At 31.2% G+C, this 24,005-nt stretch overlaps 2 protein-coding genes across 2 annotated transcripts; one reads left to right on the forward strand and one right to left on the reverse strand.

The window, feature by feature from the left end:
• The first annotated feature begins 811 nt into the window (after positions 1-811).
• LOC120067869 (glyoxysomal fatty acid beta-oxidation multifunctional protein MFP-a-like) lies at positions 812-7,434 on the forward strand. The gene is made up of 18 exons (XM_039019478.2): positions 812-1,133; positions 1,796-1,867; positions 1,949-2,014; positions 2,095-2,151; positions 2,264-2,331; positions 2,411-2,492; positions 2,914-2,969; positions 3,099-3,401; positions 3,493-3,579; positions 3,731-3,905; positions 3,989-4,110; positions 4,186-4,349; positions 4,431-4,685; positions 4,761-4,882; positions 5,428-5,549; positions 5,768-5,916; positions 6,007-6,145; positions 7,200-7,434. The coding sequence occupies exons 1-18, from the start codon at positions 1,031-1,033 to the stop codon at positions 7,233-7,235; spliced, it is 2,178 nt and encodes a 725-aa protein (XP_038875406.1). The 5' UTR covers positions 812-1,030; the 3' UTR covers positions 7,236-7,434.
• A 4,411-nt stretch (positions 7,435-11,845) lies between these two features.
• On the reverse strand, positions 11,846-13,728 carry LOC120092831 (vitellogenin-like protein). Its single transcript, XM_039051055.2, has 2 exons — positions 12,280-13,728; positions 11,846-12,128 (listed from the first exon to the last, which is right to left on the reverse strand). Exon 1 carries the CDS (start codon positions 13,586-13,588, stop codon positions 12,323-12,325), a length of 1,266 nt encoding a protein of 421 aa, XP_038906983.1. The 5' UTR covers positions 13,589-13,728; the 3' UTR covers positions 11,846-12,128; positions 12,280-12,322.
• Positions 13,729-24,005: the final 10,277 nt, after the last annotated feature.

Here is a 24,005-nt window from a genome sequence, read left to right on the forward strand (position 1 = left end):
CCCTACGTTTCTACGCTACTGCTCTAAGCGAGCGTGAACACACGTTCCTTGTTTTTAATTGCCGAATTAACAGTTAACCTATAATAGCATAACATAAATTTATAATTGGATAATCGTACAATTAACTCTTCAAAATATTTTTCAAAATAAAAATATATAATCCTATTTGTTTAGGATTTGAAAAATATAAAAAATAAAGAATAAAAAAAATCTACACCCTAATCATAGAAGGAAAAGAAAAACTCAAAATCATTTTTCTTATAAATACATCAATGTAACCTCATTTATGGGATACGTTTAAACATTTATTTGACAATTCTCCCGATTATTTGGTCACTTTTTACAATTAGGTGAGTTTTTTTCCTAGATTTTGATATCAACATTGACAAAATTTTCGATAACTATTTGATAAAAATATTTTCGCCAATGACATATTATGTCACCATAAATAGAGATCTCTCATTGTTGCCACAATCATATTCATCCTCCTAATTTTCGTTATTTTCTTTTTACAAAAATTAAAAATAAATTCGAGATTGATTCGATGATATCTTTCTTTTGAGTGATTGAAAGGACACTTCTCCCTATTCCAAATGGATGAAATTCCTCATCAAAAATTATATTTTAGTTATAATTATTTTTATCTTTGTTGAGAGATTTTTATGGCAAAATTACTATAATAATCGAGAGCGTGTGTGCACGCTCTGTTCAAACGATTTGGGATCGGTAGGGCAATTAATTTGGTTGCTTAAATTTAACTTTTTTTTTTCTTTTTTATTTTTTTAGAAGAAAAGCTTACTTGTTAGTTATTACTTAATACTTTATATAATTTACATTTTACTAATTCCCAGTTTGGAATTTTTAGTTTCCTTTTCCGTGTTCATCTCTACGAACGCCACTTTCATCATCGAAAGCGAAGCGTCTTTCTTGTCGAATCTGAAATTCGATACGAATTTCCGTTGGATCTTCCTCGAATTCTTCGCAAATTGTTGCAGAAAGAACCTCCAATCTCAATTTCCTACACTGAGAAATGGCTAGCAAAGCGAAGGGAAGAACAACTTTGGAGGTTGGAGCTGATGGAGTCGCTCTTATCACGATCATTAATCCTCCCGTTAACTCACTTTCTTTTGATGGTATGATTTCTCTGTTCTTTATACTCGCCCTCTATTCCGTTTGATTTTACTTGATTCATCTGTTTTGATGTTTGGTATTATCACTGTCTTCTTATTCTTTTTCTTCTTTTTTTCCTTTTTGTGTTGAGAATTTCGTTTTTGATTGATTTCGTGGTTCCAATATTTCTTTCCCATCAGTTTTGGATGAATCAACATAATTGAACGAAGAGCTGTGTATATTATGATTATCTCCTCATTTGAATTAATAACAGCTCAATTGCATGTCAAATTGGCAATTGCTGATTCGACTTGGTGCACCGACTCTAACTGTTTAATTTACCGATGGAGGCTTGGAGCTGTAGGTTTTAGCATTGTATCTATCTGTGTTGTTGGTGTTGTTTTTTTAATTGAGCTTGGCTTCTTACTGTGTATGAAAAGCAACTGGAAAGGGTTTGGGATTAGTTGTAAATAACTTTGCTATGAATGATGAAATATAAGATGTCTTCATTTTAGAGCTTTGCATAGATTTCATCCAGTCATGAGAATTTATGATTTGGGGACTCCGTTCTAATTGTTGGGAAATTGTAGAGACTGAGATCTGGCTCTTGGTTGTTCTTCGAAATAGAATTATTTTATCCACTCGTATGTACTGAGAGCATTACTCGTCTTTTTTTGTAATGTAGTATTATTCAGCTTGAAAGAGAGTTACGAACAGGCTTTGCAAAGAGAAGATGTGAAGGCAATTGTTGTTACAGGTTAGGGTGAAACTATTTTCGTACATGAGTTATTAGAAATGTTAGAGATGTAAAAGCTAATTCTGTATGTCATTGGAGCAGGTGCCAGGGGAAAGTTCTCTGGTGGCTTTGATATAACAGCCTTCGGTGGACTTCAAGGTGGAAAAGGTGGGTTTAGATTTCTGTGTCACATTTTCTCATAAGTTACTCTAAATACTTTTGTTGACATCTTTTAAATGAATTTTTAGCTGCGGAACCACGGCCTGGCTATATCTCCGTGGATGTAATAACTGATATTTTTGAAGGTACATTTCCACTCAGTTTCTTTAATTCTTACTCTCATCTTTCAACACTCTTGAAAAGCGAGAGAGAAAGATAGTTTTAGCCAAGAATTTAATTGTTAGTTATGTTTTCCAGCTGCTAGAAAGCCCGCCGTTGCCGCTATTGACGGACTTGCTTTGGGTGGAGGGTTAGAGGTTGCTATGGTATGTCCTGGTACTTCTTGTAGATAATTAAATCTTTAAAAAATTGTTTAAAAATATTTTATATAATTTTGGTTTGTAGGCATGCCATGCACGAGTATCAACCAAAACTGCACAGTTAGGATTACCTGAACTTCAGCTTGGTTTAATTCCTGGTTTTGGAGGTATGCCTGTGTCACTGTTTTTGGTAGTTCTTTGTCTAATTTTTATTTCTACTAGTTGATTCTGTGAGCCACTGTAAGGATATGCACCCAACTGAACTTTACTATAATAAGCTGTGGGTAGTTGTGATCTCACAAATCTACCTTCTCGTACTTAACATTGGAAGGATTAGCAAATGGCAGTTTATGTTATCAGTTGGATCCTTTGTGGATTGAGGGATATTGGGCCTTTGATAGGATAGTATACATTATACTTCTTAACTTTTAGAAGATGGACAGCATAGATCTTTTAGTTATAAACTAGTATTTGAATTGGCTGAAATGAATTTGTCTATTATATAATGAAAACAACAGGAGCCGACTGTTTTGAAATCTTCTAAGATTTTCTTATGCTGTTTTAATCTCAAGCTTCTTTATTGATCAGGAACACAGCGACTTCCTCGTCTTGTTGGTCTTCCAAAGGCTTTAGAAATGATGCTGGTGAGATTAGTAGCTCCTGCTTTTGATTTTTGACACCTTGCTATAGAATAGATTCAATAGCCATTCATATCTGTTGCTTATTCTCTACCTGTCTCTCTCAACATACCGATACTTGCTATGCTTGAACAGACATCCAAGCCAGTCAAAGGAGAAGAAGCCTTTTCACTGGGACTTGTGGATGTCATAGTCCCTTCTGAAGAGTTGATCAGCACTGCACGCAAATGGGCTCTGGATATCTCAGAGCGGAGAAAACCATGGATTATCAGTCTTCACAAGACTGACAAGTTAGAGTCTCTTGCTGATGCTAGGGAAATTTTTAAGTTTGCTAGGGCTCAAGTACGGAAACAAGCTCCAAATCTCAAGCACCCTCTGGTTTGCATTGATGTTGTTGAAACGGGTGTAGTCTCAGGTCCTCGTGCTGGTCTTTGGAAGGTTGTATTTCTAATGCAGTTATTTTCGCTTAAAGTAAAAAGATCCAAATATGAAATAACCTTCCTGAATTTATTTTTGATGCCCATGGCAGGAGATTGAAGATTTTCAAGTACTACTACATGCTGATACCAGTAAAAGCTTGATTCATGTATTTTTTGCTCAGCGTGGAACAACGAAGGTGTGAGTTGAAGATTTACTGAAAAATAAATTATCGCTTTAAATAATCTTTACTTCAGGATATAGAAAAAACCACAACCCTTGTTAATACATTATGAGCATAGTCCTTTCTCTTATGTTGATATTGCTTCCTTTTTTTCAAAATATAATAGGTACCTGGAGTTTCTGATCTTGGGTTGACACCGAGACGTATTAATAAAGTTGCTGTTGTTGGTGGGGGATTAATGGGATCTGGGATAGCTACAGCATTGATTCTTAGCAACTATCCTGTGATTCTTAAAGAAGTAAACGATAAATTTTTGGAGGCTGGTCTTGGCAGAGTCAAATGTAAGCCTAGAATTTACTACTTGATTGCATTTTTTTTATATTCTATCTGGTTTGTGTATGACTTGTCATCGTTAACATGTTAGCCAATCTACAAAGCCGAGTCCGCAAGGGTAAAATGACTCCAGAAAAATTTGAAAAAACTATTTCCCTACTCAAGGGTGTCCTTGACTATGAAAGTTTCAGAGATGTGGATATGGTTATTGAGGTAAGTCCCACATTTTACTTCTTTACGCACAAAAAGTAGCAATCATTAATGTCAATTTGGTTCTGCATGTAACAGGCTGTTATAGAGAACATCTCTCTGAAGCAACAGATCTTTGTTGATCTTGAGAAATATTGCCCTCCACATTGCATACTTGCTACCAATACGTCCACAATAGATTTGGAGCTGATTGGGGAGAGAACAAAATCTCATGATAGAATTGTCGGAGCTCATTTTTTTAGGTTTGTAAATTCATACTTCTCCCCATTCCTGTATTGTCTTGGTTTAGCCATTTAGCCATTGAGTTTATGCTTCTGATGCAGTCCAGCACACGTCATGCCACTATTGGAAGTTGTTCGTACTAAAAGGACAGCTCCACAAGTAATTGTTGATTTGGTAGATGTCGGAAAAAGGATAAAGAAAACACCAGTTGTTGTTGGCAACTGCACTGGTTTTGCTGTCAATAGGATGTTTTTCCCATATACTCAAGCTGCATTGTTACTCGTAGAACATGGAGTAGATCCATATCAGATCGACAGGGCAATTTCTAAGTTTGGAATGCCAATGGGCCCTTTCAGGTTTATAAATTTTCGTGGTTCAGCTTTATGCTTATTCATTTTTGACCTTCATCTAACTTTGTTCTTTTCCTTCAGATTGATTGATCTTGTTGGTTTTGGCGTGGCTATAGCAACCGGTGGTCAGTTTGTTCAGAATTTTCCTGATAGAACCTTCAAATCTATGATAATTCCTCTTATGCAAGAGGATAAGAGAGCAGGTAGAGTTTCATCCCTTAAACTCGGCAATTGCATCTAAGATTTTGCTGGCTTTGCACTTCCGGAAAGTATTTTATCAATGATTCTGTTAGGAGGTATCTTTATTTATCTGGAAATATACCAAGGGTACCAAAAAGCACCCTACGATTACTGCTCAGTCAATCCTCAAGGGCTGACTAACTCTCCCCAAGCAGAAACTTTCTTGAAAATGACAGAGAAAACTCCAATTTATCAGGAAATAATATCCAAGATTGCCAGAAGTACCCTACAATTACTGCTCAGTCTATTCCAGAGGAGTGACCAACTCTCCTCGAGCAAAACCTTTCTTGAAAATGCCCACAACCACACACACGCAGAGCTCACACATGAACGCCATACGTTTAGACATTCCCTAACTCATTGTCAGAAAACTGTTCCCGTTCTGACCTTTAGAGCATAAACGTTTATGATTGAGGGTCTTAAGGAAGCACGTCCTCGAACATTTTATCTTTCATTTTAGACATGGACATTTCTTTAAAAAGTAACTTGGTCAAGTTGTAAATTTCAGGTGAAACAACTCAGAAAGGTTTTTATCTCTATGACAAGAACCGAAAGTCTAAGCCAGATCCGGAGTTAAAGAAGTACATTGAAAAGGCTAGGAGCATGTCTGGCATTTCTGTAGACCCTAAGGTCTCGCTCTCTCTTTTTCTGTTTGCATTTAGTTTGCCTTCATATACGCATTTCTTTTCTTTTGACCTCGTGCTCCTTCCTTGAACTTTCATGAATTAAAGATCAAATACCAAACTTACACCTGAAAATTGTTTACTTTAGCCATTAGAAAGCTCTACGTAATGATCTAATGCTGAACTTCTACCCATCCCTTTTTTTTTGTGATTGAATGTGTCCAGCTGGCTAAATTATCAGAGAAGGACATTGTTGAGATGATATTCTTCCCTGTGGTGAATGAAGCATGCCGTGTACTGGCCGAAGGTATAGCCGTCAAAGCAGCAGACTTGGACATTGCTGGTGTAATGGGCATGGGTTTTCCACCTTACAGGTAGGTTGGTGAGAGTTCTTCGAAATTAAGTTTATTTGTTAGACCTCAATAAATTACTGATCTACAAAGTTTTGTTCCTTTTGATCACAGGGGAGGAGTGATGTTTTGGGCTGATTCTCTTGGATCAAAATACATCTATTCAAGATTGGAGGAATGGTCAAAACTGTACGGTGGATTCTTCAAGCCTTGTGCTTACTTGGCTGAAAGAGCTGCTCAGGGCGCAACCTTGGTGAGAAAACTAAACCACTACGCAACTCTATTTGACATATATCTTGTGCTCTAGCACGACAATATATTTTGTGCTTTAACATGTCAATCAGTAAAATGATTAAAAAAGAATAGTGAAAGAAAGTTCTTAAATGGAGATTAGTAAGAGAAATTGTTTGCATTGTGAGAGTGTATACATGTAAATAGATGTAGTTCAAATCCTAGGATATTGGGATTTGAACATCCAACCTCAGGAGTGGTAGTATATGGCAATTATTGTTGAGCTATAAATAGAGATTAGAGACTAGGGAGAGAATTGTTTGCATTATGCGTTTGTATTAAGAGAGCGGTTGGTGAGAAATTGCATGTAAAGAGAACCCAATGAGGGTGTGTAAAGAGAAATTTGTGATATGCAATGCATGCAATGAGAAGATAGTAAAAGAAATGTGTGAATAGATGTGAAAAATGTGTGTAAGAGATGGGTTTTTTAGTAAAACAAATGGGATGTCTGGATTTGAACTTAAATCCTTTAACTTCAAGGGAGGTAGTACATGTCAATTACTAGCTTAATTTGGCTAGGGAAAAGAAGTTATCGAGTAGTAGGTTAGAAGAAAAGTGCACATAGATTATAGTCAACCCATCAACATTTAACTATTAAAAAAATACCATTTTCATGATTAACAACACTCTTAGATCATGCCCTAATTCTTTTCCCATGTCATACCAAACAAATAAATCAAATATCAATTATTATTTAATCAATTGAACGCCACTTGAACATGGAATTAACCACTCCTTTTGAACAAAAAAAGGTCCTCGGATATATTAGATAAACACAACCCTTCTTTTATGTCCATGTACACATGTAATATGACTTTATAGTACCAAATGTTAATGGCAGTTCACACCCAGTCATAGAGGACAACCTGAAATTTTTATTTTTTACCCTTTTTCTTATTTTTCCGTATTCAACAAGTGAGGATTCAAATCTTTAACCTCATAGTCAATGATGTATGTCTTAATTAGTTGAGTTATGTGCAGTTAGTTAACTTCTAAAGATGTGTTACTTTTTGCAGAGTTCTCCATCTGGTGTCGCAAAATCTCGTTTATAAGATAGAAGATTTATTGAACCTACAGGTGCAGTTCGTTCATATAAACCCATAAAGATGCCATATAATAATTTGTTCGGGTTTATAACATGGTTTGGAAGATGATAATTAAGGGGCCCTTAGAATCACAAACAGACTTGAATGTACCAATAATAATAACTTAAAAAGAAATTTCAATATTATATTTATCCTTTTAGTTGAACTATCAAGTTGCTTCTACTTGCTTTTCCTTGGATGCTTTTGAAAGATCTTGCATTTGTCTTTATGTTAATAGACGCACATGTTAGCACGACCTAACCTTTTTTTTTAAATAAATAATTTTCTTGTTTCCTTTTATGGGGCAGAAAGTCGTGGATCTCTTAGGTCCTTTTTTTTTTTTTTTTTGGGACAATCTTTTAGGTCTTTTGAATTCGAATTTCAGGGGTCCTTTTAGTGATGGTCTTGTTTTTCTTAAAAAAAAAAAAAAAATAGTCTGTGTTTACATTTTTTATTTATTTGTTTTTATCCAGTTTTGATAATAATAATAGCAATAATAAAAGGTCAAAAAGGGGACACTTTTAAAGTTTAATTAAGCTTTTACACACAATTTTGGAAGGTCGAAGTTTAAAACTAAAATAACACTTCTTTTACTATCTTTTTTTGAAAATCTAATCTGAGAAAATATTACAGATCCTGATTCTTTTTAAAAGAAAAGTTTAGGTGAGGATATTAATAACTCGATGAAATTAAAAAAATAAAAAATAAAATCAATTAACTTGTTGAAGAAATTATGAAGCACATGTTGTGAGAATTTCTTGTCGATAGAAAAAATATCAAAAAAAAAAATACGAATAGACTTCTATCAAGAGATTAGAATTTTGTTATTTTGTGTAAATGATTTTCCTTGTTTTTCTATATTTGAAAATCCCCAAAAAAACAACATTGTAATCTACAGGCTTTTAGATTAAAATAGGGTAATTGTAATAAGTAACATAACACTTTTAGTATTAATAATTAAGTGTATAGTAACATTTTAAAAGAATTGCGAATATGGCAAAGTTTATAAGTGATACTCTATCGTTCATAAACTCCTATTAGGATATGGTCTATCAAGATCTATTAGGGATGTAACCTATTGGGGATATGGTCTATCAAGATTTGAAGAGTTGGATCTAAATTTTGGTATGTTTGCAAATTCTTTTGAATTATGTTATATTTGCTAATATTTTGGGTTTGATTGCTATATTTTCAATCGCCTCTGGTTGATAGTATATGTTCAACTTTAATGTAGGTTGATTATATTAATATTGTTAATTTTATTTTATCTTAGTCCTCGTTATTATTGATAGTTCAAATTACTCTTTATATTTTTTATAAATCTTAAATTTAGACCATCGAAATTAACTTTACAATAATGATTTTCATGAAAGAAAAAGAAAAAGTATAGCATAAAAATATATTTTCAAAACTTATAAAGAAAATGATTATATATGCTTTCTTTTTCTTTTCTCTATTCTTTTATCTCTTTCTTAGCAAACAAACTAATAACATGAACCACATTTAAGATTTATTCAAAGTATATTAACTAAAATGAATTAAAATCCAATATATGGAGACAAATATGATATTTTAAAACCAAACCTTTATAATAAACTCATAACACACTGTTTTTTCCAATTCTTTCTTTCTTCCTGGGTTTCAGAAACTGAACTAATATTTCAATAATTTTTTAAACAAAAAAAATTACTAAACAAAAGCTTAATATCAATTTATATCTACTAAATTTCATGATTGTATCAACCAAAATATTGATAATTATATGAATTTAAACTCTATACTTTTGCAAATGTATTAATTTACACCCGTCGAGTTTTCTTCGACCAATATAATTTGAAACTTTAGTTCTCAAACATGTGTACACTTCTTCAAATATCGATTTGACAAAATGAATTATTAGAGAAAATAGATTAGCGATTCCTACAAAAAAAATCTCAATAAAAAAAAAAAGAAAGAAAAAAAAAACTAAATTGATTCATTTATAAAAAATCAAATGATTAACTGATACAATTACAAGTTTAACACAAAGTTTTCCAAACAGAATATGATAAAAAGTTCGAATTGATACTCATACACAAGTTCTACGTTTAAGTCAATGCAATTATTAGTCTAGATTGATACAACTTTTAAGTATAACTTTATATTTTTCCATTTATTTGGAAAAAAAATTAATACACAACTTGACTAAGACTTAGTTTGAGATTGTTGTAACTTTTAAAATAATTACTGATAATTGTACTTTTAAAAAAATAAGTGGTTAGAAAAAGTAAAATAGTGTTAGGTGAAGTTTAATTTTAAATTAGAAAAAATTAGTTACAATATTTAGTAAATTAATACTAAATTTGTATAGTTTAGTTGTATGAACGAGAGTAGCATTTCAATTATTTTTTATATTCATATTCAATTTATTATTTATTATTTAAAAATATGTATGATTAGAATCGCAACTGATTTTGTTTAATTTTAATTTTTTTTAAAAATAATTGTTATAAGAATTTGAATGAAATAAATGTGAGAAAACAAAATACTTAATTAATTATAGTTATTTTAAATTAATTAACATATATTACTATTAAATACTCACTTTAATAACTTTTCAATAGTAATATATATTAAATTAAATGATTTGAAATGGGAAGGAGAAGATACCAAATTTTCAAGAAAATTAAAATCTAAAAGCTCTATCTAATAATTTTAAGACGTTAAAACAAATTTAAAAGTGATCAACAAATAAGTTCTTTTACTAAAGAATCTAAGTCGGGCAAACGAGACCTAAATTAGAAACAGAAACGATTCTATTGTATCGAGATAGATATGATTTGAAGAGCTGAAATTGAATTAACATAGCATTTATTATTATCATTATTAATTAGGTTTAAACCAATTCACTTGGCATTTATTAATAATAAATGAAAAGGAGAGAAAAAAGAGTGAAAAAAGTAGAGCAGCCATATGACAAAGACATCTCACCATTAAATTATGGAGTTTGCAAAAAAAAAAAAATCATAGCAGCTTTGTTTGGTTTGTTTTCTTTCACTCAACTCAGTCATGTCTCCATCTTCAAACTCCTCTGATTCTCTGATTGCTATAATGCCCCTACCCCCTTCTGACATTTCCTTTTTCTTCATTTTTGCTTTCCACTCCCTCCCTTTCTTTTCTTTTCCCAAGCAACCCCCTCAATTTCCCTTAAATTACCAACTTCTGACCATTCTGTGACATAACTTTTACTACTGTCACAGACTCACAGACTAAGAGCTATCCTAACCTCCCTCTCTCTCTCTCTGTATAAACCAGCTGTCTGTTTTTGTCTGTCATGCTACTTACTACTTGAGGTGCTATTAATCATCCCCATCAACTTATAACTATATCAATTTTGCCTCAATTACCAATTATATATATATATATATACACCATCCTTCATTATATAAATGTTTCTAAACTAACATTCAAATAGAAATTCATTAAAATCTTAGCTGAAATTAAGACTCAGATAGAATGGAGATAGTGGTTGTTCTATGTCATCGTCACACTACTCTAGGTTCATATGATTAGATTGGAAGTTATTACGAAATAACTAAATTAGAAGTTCAACTTAAATATTGCAATTTCTAAAACTAATCATGAATGTCTGGTTTACTATCCATTTTGTATTAATTTTTGTTTTTGAAAATTAAGTTTATGAACACAACTTCCACCTTCCTCTGTTATCTAATTTTCATAAGTGCTTTAAAAAACTAAGCCAAAATTTGAGAATTAAAAGAAATAGCTTTCAAAAAATTATTTTTATTTTTAAAATTGGACTAAGAATTCAATCATTGTACTAAATATGCAAATAGTTATAAGAAATGTAGATGAAATAGACTTAATTTAAAAAAAAAAAAAAAAAAATAGTTACCAAATGAGACCAAAAGTTTTGTTTCATGCTGATTTCTTAACCAAGTTCAAATACAAAAATAAATTTTTAAAATTATTCATATATTGATTTTTATAATGCGACTTTGATTTATTAAAACATCACAATACAAAAGAGATAGAGATAAAATGAATGTTTATAAACTTAATTTTTCAAAACTAATAACCAAAAATAAAATTATTATCAAACAAAATGATTGTTAGTTTTTGTATTTCTAATAAATCTTAAATTTAGTCCCCAAAATTCTAGTTTATTATTGGTTTTTTAAAAATACCATTTTGTTATCTATAGCCATTTTTACTATAAATTTTGAAAATATATTCATCTATTTTATTTCTTTGAATGAAAATCGTTATCCTTATTATTTAACCAATTTCGGTTAAAAATTAACTTTAGGAAACTAAATTAAAAATTTGATGAAAGTACGATGACTAAAATTATACAATTAAAAATATAAAAAAATAATATTAAACAAACTTCAAAGTAAGAGATCAAAATGATATTTTAATTCTTTTTTTAATATAAATATAACTTAGCATGAATTTGTAACAAAATGGGTCATTATTTTTTAGGGAGTTTAGTTTGTTTGATGTGTGTATATATATTTGACTTCACAGTTAAAACTAGCTGTCTATTCCATTATCATGCACGTGCACACATGTGATTATTTGTGAAAATTCAACCATTTTTTATTCTTCAAAAGAAAAAAATAGAAAACATTACATTCAGCATTGACAAATTACAAATTTGATATTACACAGACACAAAGCAAATTTCCATCTTCTCAAAAGATTCATTAATATGCTTTTTCATTCAATCCAAATAATCTCTCTCTTTCTCTCTCTTTCTTTTATCTTTTTGGTTTGTACTGTGAGAAATGAGAGAAATCCACTGTTCTTAAACGCACCTGATTTTTGATAAGCTGCTTCATGATTTCCCCTTTTCAACTGCATTGGAGAAATGATTCAATTATTGTCAAAGAATAATGAATTTTGAATTTGGGAATTACTGTTATAACTACTTGTAGAAATCAATGGAGGTTTTCGCCGGAAAAAATGGAGAAAATCTGATATGATTGACTGTCGATGACAAACTCACCGGAAACAGAGTTTTTTTTTTCTTCTTCTTCTTTTGCTGTTTTTCAGCTTCTCACGGCTAACAGTGAAGGAATAGCGTTCAAATCCGGTGATGGGTTGCTTTCTGTAGCTTGTCTGATTATGGATCGTTTTCGATCCTTTGAATTTGACGGTTTAAAAGCTCTCATCGGACTTGCAAATGCCCACGTCCAGGTTCTGCTCCGGCCACCGCTTATTAGTGGCCCAGCTGCCGGAGTTGGTTTACGGGTAAGCTCGTCGGCGGAGGATGAAACTAAGTAAGATGAGGAAGATGAAGACGAAGAAGATGAATTCATCATGAATCCACTGAATAAACCGCCGCATTTTACTCTTTCTTTGATACAGTGATGGTCGACGCCGGCGCCGTTACGGTGGCTGGAGTTTCCGTTAGTGGAGACTTTAGAAGACTTATTTTCTCTCTGAGATTCGACTCGGCGGAGCGTACAGTCGCCGAAACCGGTAGAGATTCTCTCGAAAAAATCACCGGAAAAGCTCCGACTACCGCACCCGACGGATCTGGATCTCGAAACCTTCCGTTCAAACGACGTCGTATCACTATTAGGGCTTTCGTCTTCCTCTAAAATAGTAGCGTTTGCCCCCAGATTACCACCACCAGTAGTAGTAATACCCTTACTGTTACTATTCTCCACTTTCCTCGGCGCGTGAGATTTCGATGACGACGGCGCGTGGTAATATAGAAAAGACCAAAAACCCCCTCCTCGCTTCCTAGGGCTAAAATCAGCGCCGTCGTCACCATCAACAAGAAACTGTCCTCTCCTCGGCGCCGTCGTGGATTTACTCCTCTTAAAAACGACGTCGTTACTTCGATTATACTCAGCTCCACCAACCGTAACAACTTTCTTCTTCTTTTTAGCCAACAAAAAAGGAATCCGGGCCCGCCTCGTATCATGATAATGACAATCAACGCCATTAGCGTTGAAATTGACAGTTTTCGAAGTAGAACCAGCACCGATCGAAATAGCATTCGACGGAGCAGTAGGAGCATTATTACCACCACTACCACAACTAACATTATTCTCGGATCCAACGGAAGGAGAAGAAGGAGAAGAAGACGAACCGCGAATCGGAAGTGGGAGAGAAGAAGAAACCAGCTTCCCAAGCTTCTCTTGGAGACAGAAGGCACAGATTCCACCGGGATTGGTTCGGTAAGGATGGTCGCTGCATTGCATTCCGTCTGACATGTCGTCGTCGAGGCCAACACCAACCTTACCGCCGACGACGCCGACGGCGGCTGGAACAAGGGAAGGTTTGAAGGAGTCAATCTTCATCATAGTTAGTGGAATGGAAAGGTGGAGAGAGTGAAGGGAAAATGGAGGAAGAAGAAGACAAATGAAGAAGAAAGGAATGGGGAGAAAAGAGAAATAAGAGAGGGGAAATGGAAATGCATTGAAGTAAGGGAGAAATGTGGGGATGACACTGCAAACGAATTGACGAGAGATTTCACAGTAGCACGTGGAATACTGACTCTTCTCAATGCCTTTCTTTTTCCTTTTATTTTTCTTTTTCTTTTTTCTATGATAAATCTCATGATTATTATTATTATTATTATTATTATTATTATTATTATTATTATAAATATAACCAATATTCATTTATATCCGCCAACTTTTTTACTTCTTTTCAAATAAAAGTAAATAAGTCAATTTATTTACAAATATATCTAATATGAGTTTTAAACTTTAAACCAATATCTATATCAAAACTCTAAACTAATAATTGTATCATTTGTGTCAATTTAAACCTCTAAGTATTAAGTATGTTAATTTAAACTCTTAAATTTGTATATATCAAACTTATATAAGTGTATTAATTTAAACCATCTATTGTGTTTATTTGAACAACCTTAAGAAAAATTTAAGAAAGTTAAGGGTTTAATAGTGTGTTTGGAATACATTTTCAGTTGTTTAATTTTATTTTTTAAATACATTTTTTTTCAAAAAACTAGAGTGTTTGATAATTACTCAAAATAGTTTTTTTCATGTGTATTTTAATCATCTTTATCAAAGGTGTTTAAATAAAATTGAGTTTTTTGAAAAATATTTTTTCCCCAAGTCGATAAACGGATTCTTAAATTAATATGCTCGTGAAAAGTTAAGGTTCAAATTGACATTTCATAAAAGTTCAAGGTTTTAATTGATACAATTATTGGTTGGGTGTAAATTGATACAATATTAGTTTAGGGTTTAAATTATACAACCTCCACCTCTTGAATTAAAGTGCATGCCAATATCACTAAACCAAACTCACTTTGGCCAATAGATCTTGATTTAGTCTTTTTTAAGTTGTTTTTTTTTTTATTGAAATTAGTTTAATAATAACAATCGTTTCCATACCATAAATATAATATGTCATCTTTCTAACGTTGATGGTGAAAATGCTAATAGACGATAACAAGTTTTTTAAAAATAATAATAATAACATTTAAAGTGTAATGTACTAAATTTAAACATTTGAAAATATGAAAACTAAGATTGAATGGTCTTGAAAGTATATGGACCAAAGTGAAGGTTTAACATATATGGATACGTGTATGTGTGTGTGCACGTTTTTTTTTTTTTTTTTCATGTCGAATTATACTATTGAATTTTGAGTTTTGTGACCGTTAAGATTTTGGATTGGCAATTGTATGGTCTTACACTGTCATTCACATTTCATTTGAAAAATATCGTGTTGGACTTATAACGGTTTTCAATTAAACTCTGGAATCATTTCGAGTGAATCAATTTAGACTATTAATTAACATTATATTTGCAATTCGACAATACATTAATTCTTTCACGTATGTAGATTTATGGAAATGTTTAATTTAATGAAATAGACTATTAGAACTGATCCATGCACCGACAAATTTAAAATATAATCCCAACTAATAGTCCAAATTGATTATCTTATAAAAATTTAAAAGTTATATCAACAAAATTATAAGTTACACAAATATTCAAGTGTGCAATTTTTACCTTTCTCCTAATCTCTCGATATATTTAAGTTGTTCACAAGTTAACATCCTATAAAGTGTTTAAATATCCACTTCGTGCATTGTTTTACTTAAATTAAAAAATAATAATAATACAAAAAAGATTAAAGTACCATTTTGGTCAATATACATTGAAATTTGTTCATTTTTAGTCCATATATTTTAAATGTTCTAATTTTATCAATAAATCTTAAATTCAATCCACAATGCTAGTTTATTATTGATTGTTTTATTATTATTATTATTTATATTTTTATCTACTATAAAATTTGAAAAGATATTCATATATTATATTTATTAGTAAAAAAATTATCATTCTTATTATTTAACCAATTCCAATTAAAAACTAACATATATGAACTAAATTTAATATTCATGAATTAAAATAAAATAAATTTCAAAGTATAGTGACCAAAAGAGTAATTTACCTTAAAATGAATTAATAATTTAAAAATATTAATAAAAAGGAGCAAACGAATTAATAAGAATATATCTCTGACTTGGTCAAGGCAAGTGTTTATATCTTTCTTAAAGAAGAAGTCGTCCAGAGCCAAAACGCATCCAATTAAATACTTCCACATTTCTGCTACGTTTCCTCCAAAAGCCCAAGCATCCCATACACAAAGGCAAATTTTCCATTTCACCCGTTTATATTTTTATATTCCTACGTGTCATTTTCTAATTGCTTCACTTTTAGATCCAATTTATTATTTGGGGACCACTCTTCCCAAACTACTCCACGTGTCATCTTCTTTTGTTTATATTTCTGATATTAAACAAATATCTTTGTTTTGTTCTGTTTCACTCCATGCCGTTGGATTGTATTATCCTTTATATTTTCTTACTCTTCACTTTATCTCCCAATAAAAAGTTTTCCAATGTAAAAGTTATAAAAAATATACAAACTTAAACTGGTCGATAAATATTTTATGATTTTTAAATAAATTAACAAGTCTATTTTTATATTAAATATTGATTTACCTCTTATGTCGATATTGAATTTACAAAAAATGTGAAAATATTGACATGTTGATGAAAATTTAATATTATAAGTATGAGATTCTATAATGCTGAGTTGACCATTATAGTTCGTGGGTTATAATAGTTTTGTATTTGGTGTACATATTATTTTAGTATGTGTTTGGGTTGCAATGAAGATGGTGAACATGGTAATGAATAAGGAGAAAGATGAGGTAGAAAACTAGAAACATTGTAATCAATATGGAGAAAGATGTGGTAGGAAATAGCAAACATTGTAACAAATTAAAATTTTAAATAATATTTTGTAGGTTATAAATAATTGTAAACATCATTATTATATTTCAAGCGAGCTATTGTAACTCATTCCACCACCTTCAAATTAGGGCCTAAATAACCCCTAGCATTTTAGTCGATGGTTTGTATTTTATACCAGCTGAGTTATACTCACGTTGGTTTCAATTTATCACACATTTTATGTCGAGGTTTAATGTTAACAAGTTGCATGAGGTAAAATTGTTTTGTGTTAAAAAAATCACGTTTTAATCATTGAACTCTATAACTCAGTCAATCTTAATTGTCGTAATTTTACATTTCTTCATGTATTTTCAATATATCTTAAATTTAGTCCCTACTAATATTTTATTATCTATTTGTTACTAATAAAAACAACATCTAGCATTTTTACAATAAATTATGGAAACATAACCACATATTGTATTTTCTTGCATTAAAAGTTTATTATTATTGTTATCATATAACCAACATTGACAAAAATTAATTCCGAGGGACTAAATTTAATATTTATGTAAAGAATGAGGACTAAAATTGAAATGACTAAATTTGAACAAATTCAAAAGTACAAAAATGGTATTTTGACCATTATTTTACGATGCATCTATTATTTCCTCCAATATCTAAAGCTCGATCTCTCGTGTGAATACGAACATAGTGTAATAGACACGTTCTTATATCGTTAGGGCATGATGTTCATATTTTCACTACCCACATTTATTATACCCAAATAATGTTGGATGCCCTATTTTTCTTTTTTTTATTAAGAACAAAATTTTCATTAAACCTCACGGAAATAAAAAGAATACAGATCCTTCTAAGCTAATTGAAGGGAATTCTCAGGGGAGTTTAACATCCATTCACCACTGAAAATATTATCCCTAGACCCTTTAGCTATAAAATCAACCAAACCATTACAAGATATATTTATATAGGGAAAAGATATTTAAAATAATAATAATAATAAATAAATAAATAAAAAGATTTAGTTAGAGACCATATGGCTAGCACCTCCCCTTAACGTCATGCCCCTCGTTATAGGAAAACTTTTAAATCTAGACGAAGGGCTTTAAGGGTGGAGGTGAGCGTTAATACAGTTTAAACTATGAAATAAAAAAGAGACTTAATAATAAGTCGACAACAGATATCAAAATTATACCACAAGAAATAAGCAGAAATAGGTGCATAATGGTAAAAATGAGAATGAAAAGATAATAAATTTGAATTCATACTTCATTTTCGGACATGTACATATACAACTTCTTCGTCGAGGTTTGTTGAAAGGTGGAATTCCACTGATATAAAAAATTGAAGACTGGTGTTGGTTAACAAGTTTCAACCATGTCTGATACCAACTGTAACAAAGACCCCATACTAATAACCATTTGAAGTAATGTGGCCTTTCTTAAGGAAGTCTTAGCTAAATTGGCTCCGTTGGATCAAATACAGTACATCATCAATGCATTGTTGACTATGTACATAATGCATGCATTTTCTTAATTCGGTATAACGTTAGCAAATAAGATGTTGCATTCCTACCTGAAACGCTATAAATAGTTGTAAATATCATTGTTTGATAAATTAAAGGTCATACAAGAAATCGTGCATTAAATGAAATATATGATATATATATATAACTTGAAATTTGTATATCTTCACAAAATTATTTAGCAAGTGAATTATGCACCGATGAAACTTAATTTTATACATGACTATATTTTATTGCAGGGGTGGAATTAACAATTTTTTTTAAGAAAATGAATTATAATGGCACAAATGGCCATACCTACCTAACTCTAATATTGAATTTAATGAATTTTGATACAATAACAAGTTATATGAGTAAAATTTAATAATTTCCTGAATTTATATATATAAAAAGCCCATCTCTCAAATTTTATACACTATTGTTTATCTATTTTGTAAAATATTCATTTAAAACAATCAATAGAAATTGAAAATTTTAAACTTTAAATTTTGAAACCACCATAACTCGGTTAAAAAAAAATGTTTATATTTTTAGTAATGTTGTTGTGGCTCATATTATATGGGCAAATTCATTATAAAAATGGAAAATAGAGAGGGAAAAAAAAAACTAATTGTTTTTTTCAACCTCCACGCTTTCTCAATTAATAGAAGGAAGCAAAAAGATAAATAAATGAAAGTAATTATTATTTTTCTTGGGAATTTGATTCCAATCGCAGCGTGTATTCTCATTTCCACCGTTGGATTAAAATCACATCGAGATTTTCGTTGATTTTGTCTTCTTTTCCACACCCTTTGCCTCTTGAGCGTGGTGCCCCTTCACCTCCACCTCCACGGTTGGATTGGACTTCGTATTATTATTATTATTATTTTAATATTTTGTTTTTCCCAACGGAAAATATACCTATTCGTTACTGATTTTTAAAGTACTTAGTGGAGTTGAAGGAGTGTTTGGAACTTCAATTTAGAATAGAGTGAAATGCGCAATAATAATTCACTTAATTTTTTACGGTGTGGGTTAAAATAGTAAATAGTAGGAGTTATTTTAACCTTCATTTTGTTATAGTAAAATAATTTATTATTTTGATGTTTCTATTGCTAGGAGTGTGAAAAAATCTCACATTGGTTTATCCTTATTAATATGAGACATTTTGGGTAGTTCAAAATATCATTATAGGGATATGTGAAAGTTCGTTGTTCTTACAAAAAATGAACAGTACCTTGCTTGTTAACCTATTTTTTAAAATTTATATAATTATCTATTTAATGTTATGTTTTTTTTTTCTTTAACATTATATTTAAATTTCAAGTTGTAGTGTTTAATGGGGGTGGCTTTGGAAAAAAAAATGGTGAAAAGGGGTGGTGTTAGAGATAATTTAGGGAAATAAGTTTTTTTTTTCTTTTTTTTTTTTCTTTTTCCCTTCAGTGAAGAGTTTCTTGAAAATTGAAATGCTTTATGAAATCGGACCCACATGGTGAAGAATATGGCAATGGTTGTGGTTTTCTTTTATTTTTTTATTTTTACAATTTTTTTTTTCTTTTTTAAGGAAATGTAATATCACTATCTTTTTATACAATTATTATCTTATTATATCATTTACTTTTATTCCATTTTTAAGCAAGATTAAATTTAATTAAAACATTATTACACATTTAATCATTTTACTTGAAAAACAACAAACTATTATATATAAATAAAGATAATGCCACCAATTTTTTTTTAAAAATTTTTTTTACATCATATTGTAGTTTTATTTTACTAAATTTTTTAACTATGATATCGGTTTGTATGTCATAAAACTCACATTTTGTGAATATTAAATATATTATGTTTTCAATAAATATGTTATTGAGGTTTATTTAGTAAAGATGTTTATATGAATTGCACTTGTAAGAGCACAAATCCAATAAACTAATGAATTATTGGCTATAACATGGATACTTTAACTTTATGTGAATACATAAAAGATGATCAAATTTGAGTATATAGTCAAAACGGTCTATAAGTATAGGGACATTGTGGACGTAACCTCTTTGTATTCGATACAAATAATATGATCCCAAAATCGTTCATGTAGAGACATGCGAATGCGAATGGGGGCATCATACGCAAAAGATGTGTTGCATAAAACTTAACTATGAAATAGTAACTTTTCTTTATAACACCGTTTACTGTTAAAACTGACTATTTCAAATTGATGCCCTAAGGAAACTCGATCTCAGTCATAAGCTAACTATGAACTTTTGTTTATTGGGATCATCCTTTAATCTGCACGAGTGAGAATGGCTCAACATCGCCGCTCAATAAGTCTCTCTTTAGGGGTAAGACCAGGTAGATTGTTAGGGACTGTTGGAATATAAAAACTGTTGGGTTTTATGTCCTAAAACTCATGGTATGTAAACAATGAAACTTATTCTGAAAAATCAATAAATGTGTTATTGAATAGATTTATTGCTTGAATAGAAATCCAATAAACTTGAAAGTCCCTTGACTATTGGACGAGTACTTGAACTTTATATGGAGACAGAAAAGTGGATCAGGTTCGAGTAAATAGTCAAAATGATCTATAGTATATGAATAAGGTTAGGTACCTTATTCTGATAACACTATTGGATGTGGCCTGCTATGTAGTTGTTACAAGGAGTTGTAAAGTACTACAAACGAAGTGATCCTAATTCGTTCATGTTAGACATGAGGAGTGGAGGTGTCATTGTGCAAAAGGATTTGTACAGGATCATACCACGAAATGAGTCATTCTTACTTTATAACGTTGTTTACTGTTTAAAACTAGTTATTTCAAATCAATAACCTAGGCAACTTGTCCTTAATCCTGAGATAACTATATTTCAAAGCGATAACCTAGGTAACTTGTCCTTAATCCTGAGATAACTATAAACTTCAATTTATTCGGGATTACCTTAGATTGACATAGGTGAGGGTTGGCTCAATAGCGTCGACTCAATAAGACTCTCATTTCAGGGGTAAAATCGGATAAATAGTTGGGTACATAGGGTGCAAGAGGGAATTCACTTCTATTCGCTTTAGGGATAGTAGAGAGGTTGTTCCCATAAGTGTCGATTTTGGGTTTTGAACAAGAGATCCCACCCTCTCATTGGTCTGAGAGGGACTCGGTTTTGTTGATTGGATCACAAAACAATTTTTTTTATTAGGGAATCAGTGAGGACTTAAATAACAAGAGGTAATTTTTTAGGTAAAGCAGAGATTGGACCCACCCGTTATTACGAACAACCTGTGAAATGTTGACTTACCAATCATAGTTATTGGACATAATATATCTACGGGGGAGTTCAACTATGGGCTTCAGTGGAGTGACCCATTAGTTAACGAATGGGGGTTAGATCGATCTAATAAGTTTAGTCGATTGATCTAAAATCATTTGAGCCCATAATCTGTAGGTCTACGATGTCCCCCTAATAGCTCGAAAATAGATTAGCTTTAGAGTAACATCATAAGCTAATTTGAATGTTCAAATTAAAATCAAACGGAATAAGAGAATATATATTTAAATATATGAATATGAATTTGTGTAAAAGTTAGTTTCATGGATATTAAATTGATTATAATTATTTATGAAATTAATTTGTAAAAGCAATAAATTTTTTATTTTAGAAATAAAATATGATTTTAAAATAAAAAAAATAGATCTTGGAATTAGAAAAACACAAAAAACGAAAAATTGAATTTTTCATCTTCATTTTCAACTTGCTCACAATGAAACCCACCTCTTCAACCTTTATTTACTCAAAGCATGAGCTGCATCCTATGTAGCAAATCTCTTTGCATGATAGTTCGTGATATATTGAAGAGATTGGAGTGATTTAAAGGTATGACAACCAAATGAATTTTTCTGAAAAAAATTATTGAGAATAAGATGTTCTTCATTTTGGGTTGTTGCAGTGAGCTTTCTCCAAATTCCCTTTGATTCCAGCTTATTTTAAGTCACACAACTCAATCTAGAGCACCAAGAAAATAATAAGGAAGATCTTGTGGTGGTCTGCACAAAGATTTGGAGAAATTTGCAGTTGAAAATCAAGATTTCAACGGTTCTTCAAAGGTATGTTCTTGAAATCCATTAAACTCTTATTAGCATGTTTTCTTTTCTATCAAAATTAATGAATTAGAGTACTTATCGATCCTATTCGCTTCAGCTGCGTACTGGTACCTTTCCAACAAAAATATGCAGCAGAAGAAAACATGATCATTGAGCATTTTAATTCCTCAATTCTGACGTCAAATTAAGTATGTTTACGGGTATCAAGATGGTTTCATTACATACCTTTGAAAATCCTCTTCAAACTCGAAATTCAGCTACAATCTTCTCCAATTCTTGCTGTGGACCACCACTAGAGTTTCCCTACTATTTTCTAGGAGTCTTAGATTGAGTTGTGGGACTTAAAACAAGCTTGAACTTACGGAATTTGATGAGAGATTTTCTGGTTTTTCAGTTTGTTGAAGAACATTCAAAAACCCAGCAATTCAGCAATTGTATCGGCCTTTTTCACTCAATCAATAGTGGTTTTATTACACGACTCTCATGCAAACTGATCACTTCAAGTGATTCTAGCTCATTCTTGAATTTTGTGGTGGAATTATGTATAAGAAAGTGACTAACCTTCTCGTTTGAAAGTGGGAAAATCCCACATTGCAATTTTTCTCATTTTTCAAATTCCTTTTTTATTTTTAAAATTAATTTTCAAAATAAAAACTTTTTCAGTTTTAATTATTTAATAAATTTGAAATTTTATTAATTTTATACAATTTAATTAAATAATCAATTTTTTAAAAAAATAAAATTAATAATTAATTAAATGATTTAATTAATTCTATTGATTTAATATCAAATATTAAATTAAGTTGTCACTAATTCCATGACCATTAACCCATATTCATAAAATTAATATTTAAATCACATTTATATATTAATCGATTCTCCAATTATGTTTAATTAAAAAATTAAACGTGTAATTATATCATATATATTTATTAATTCCCTTCATTTGAATTTGAACTTTTTGAATCAACTTATCACGCTATTCTAAGGCTAATCCATTTGTGAGCTAGTAAGGGGACTAATAGACCTATAGATCATGGGCTCCAACAATCCGAAATTAATTAACTAAACTATTTACATCGAAGTAACCCCCATACGTTAACTACCGGATCACTCCACTAAAGTCCAGTAGTCACACTCCCTCACTGTATATATATTATGTCCATTCGATACAACCGTAATTAGTAAGTTAACCCTTCACAAGTTGTTCATAATAACGGCATGAGAGAGTTCCCTGAGATTACCTCTTGCTCCTTAAGTCCCGCTGATCATCTAATGAAAAATTGGTTTGTGATCCGATCATCAAACCGAGTCCTTATCGAGCCAGTGAGAGAGCGTGGCCCCTTGTTCAAGACCCGTAGTCAATGCTTAAGGGAACAACCTCTCTACTATCCCTAAAAATGGGTAGGAGTAAATTTTGTCTTGCAGCCTATGTCCCTAACTATCTACCCAGTCTTACCCTTGAAATAAAAGACTTATTGAGCTGGCATTGTTGAGCCAACCCTCACCCATTCAAATCTAAGGACAATCTCGAATAAATAAAAGTTCATAGTTAACTCGGGATTAAGGTCAAGTTATCTAAGTTATCACTTTGAAATAGTTAGCCTTAAACAGTAAACAACGTTATAAAGTAAGAGTGACTTATTTCTTAGTTAGATCTTATGCAAATTCATTGCACATGACGCCCCACTCCTCATGTCCCCACATGAACGAATCAGGATCACTTCGTTTACAGCACTTTACAACTTATTGTAACAACTATAAGGTGAGCCGCATTAGATAGTGTTACCAGGATAAGACACCCAACCTTATTCGTATACTATAGACATTTTGACTATTTACTCAAACCTGATCCACTCCTATGTCTCCACATAAAGTTCAAGT

Source organism: Benincasa hispida, chromosome 12 (assembly GCF_027475165.1).
Source record: "Benincasa hispida cultivar pf3 chromosome 12, pf3_genome.v1.1, whole genome shotgun sequence".
Taxonomy (NCBI): Eukaryota; Viridiplantae; Streptophyta; class Magnoliopsida; order Cucurbitales; family Cucurbitaceae; genus Benincasa; species Benincasa hispida.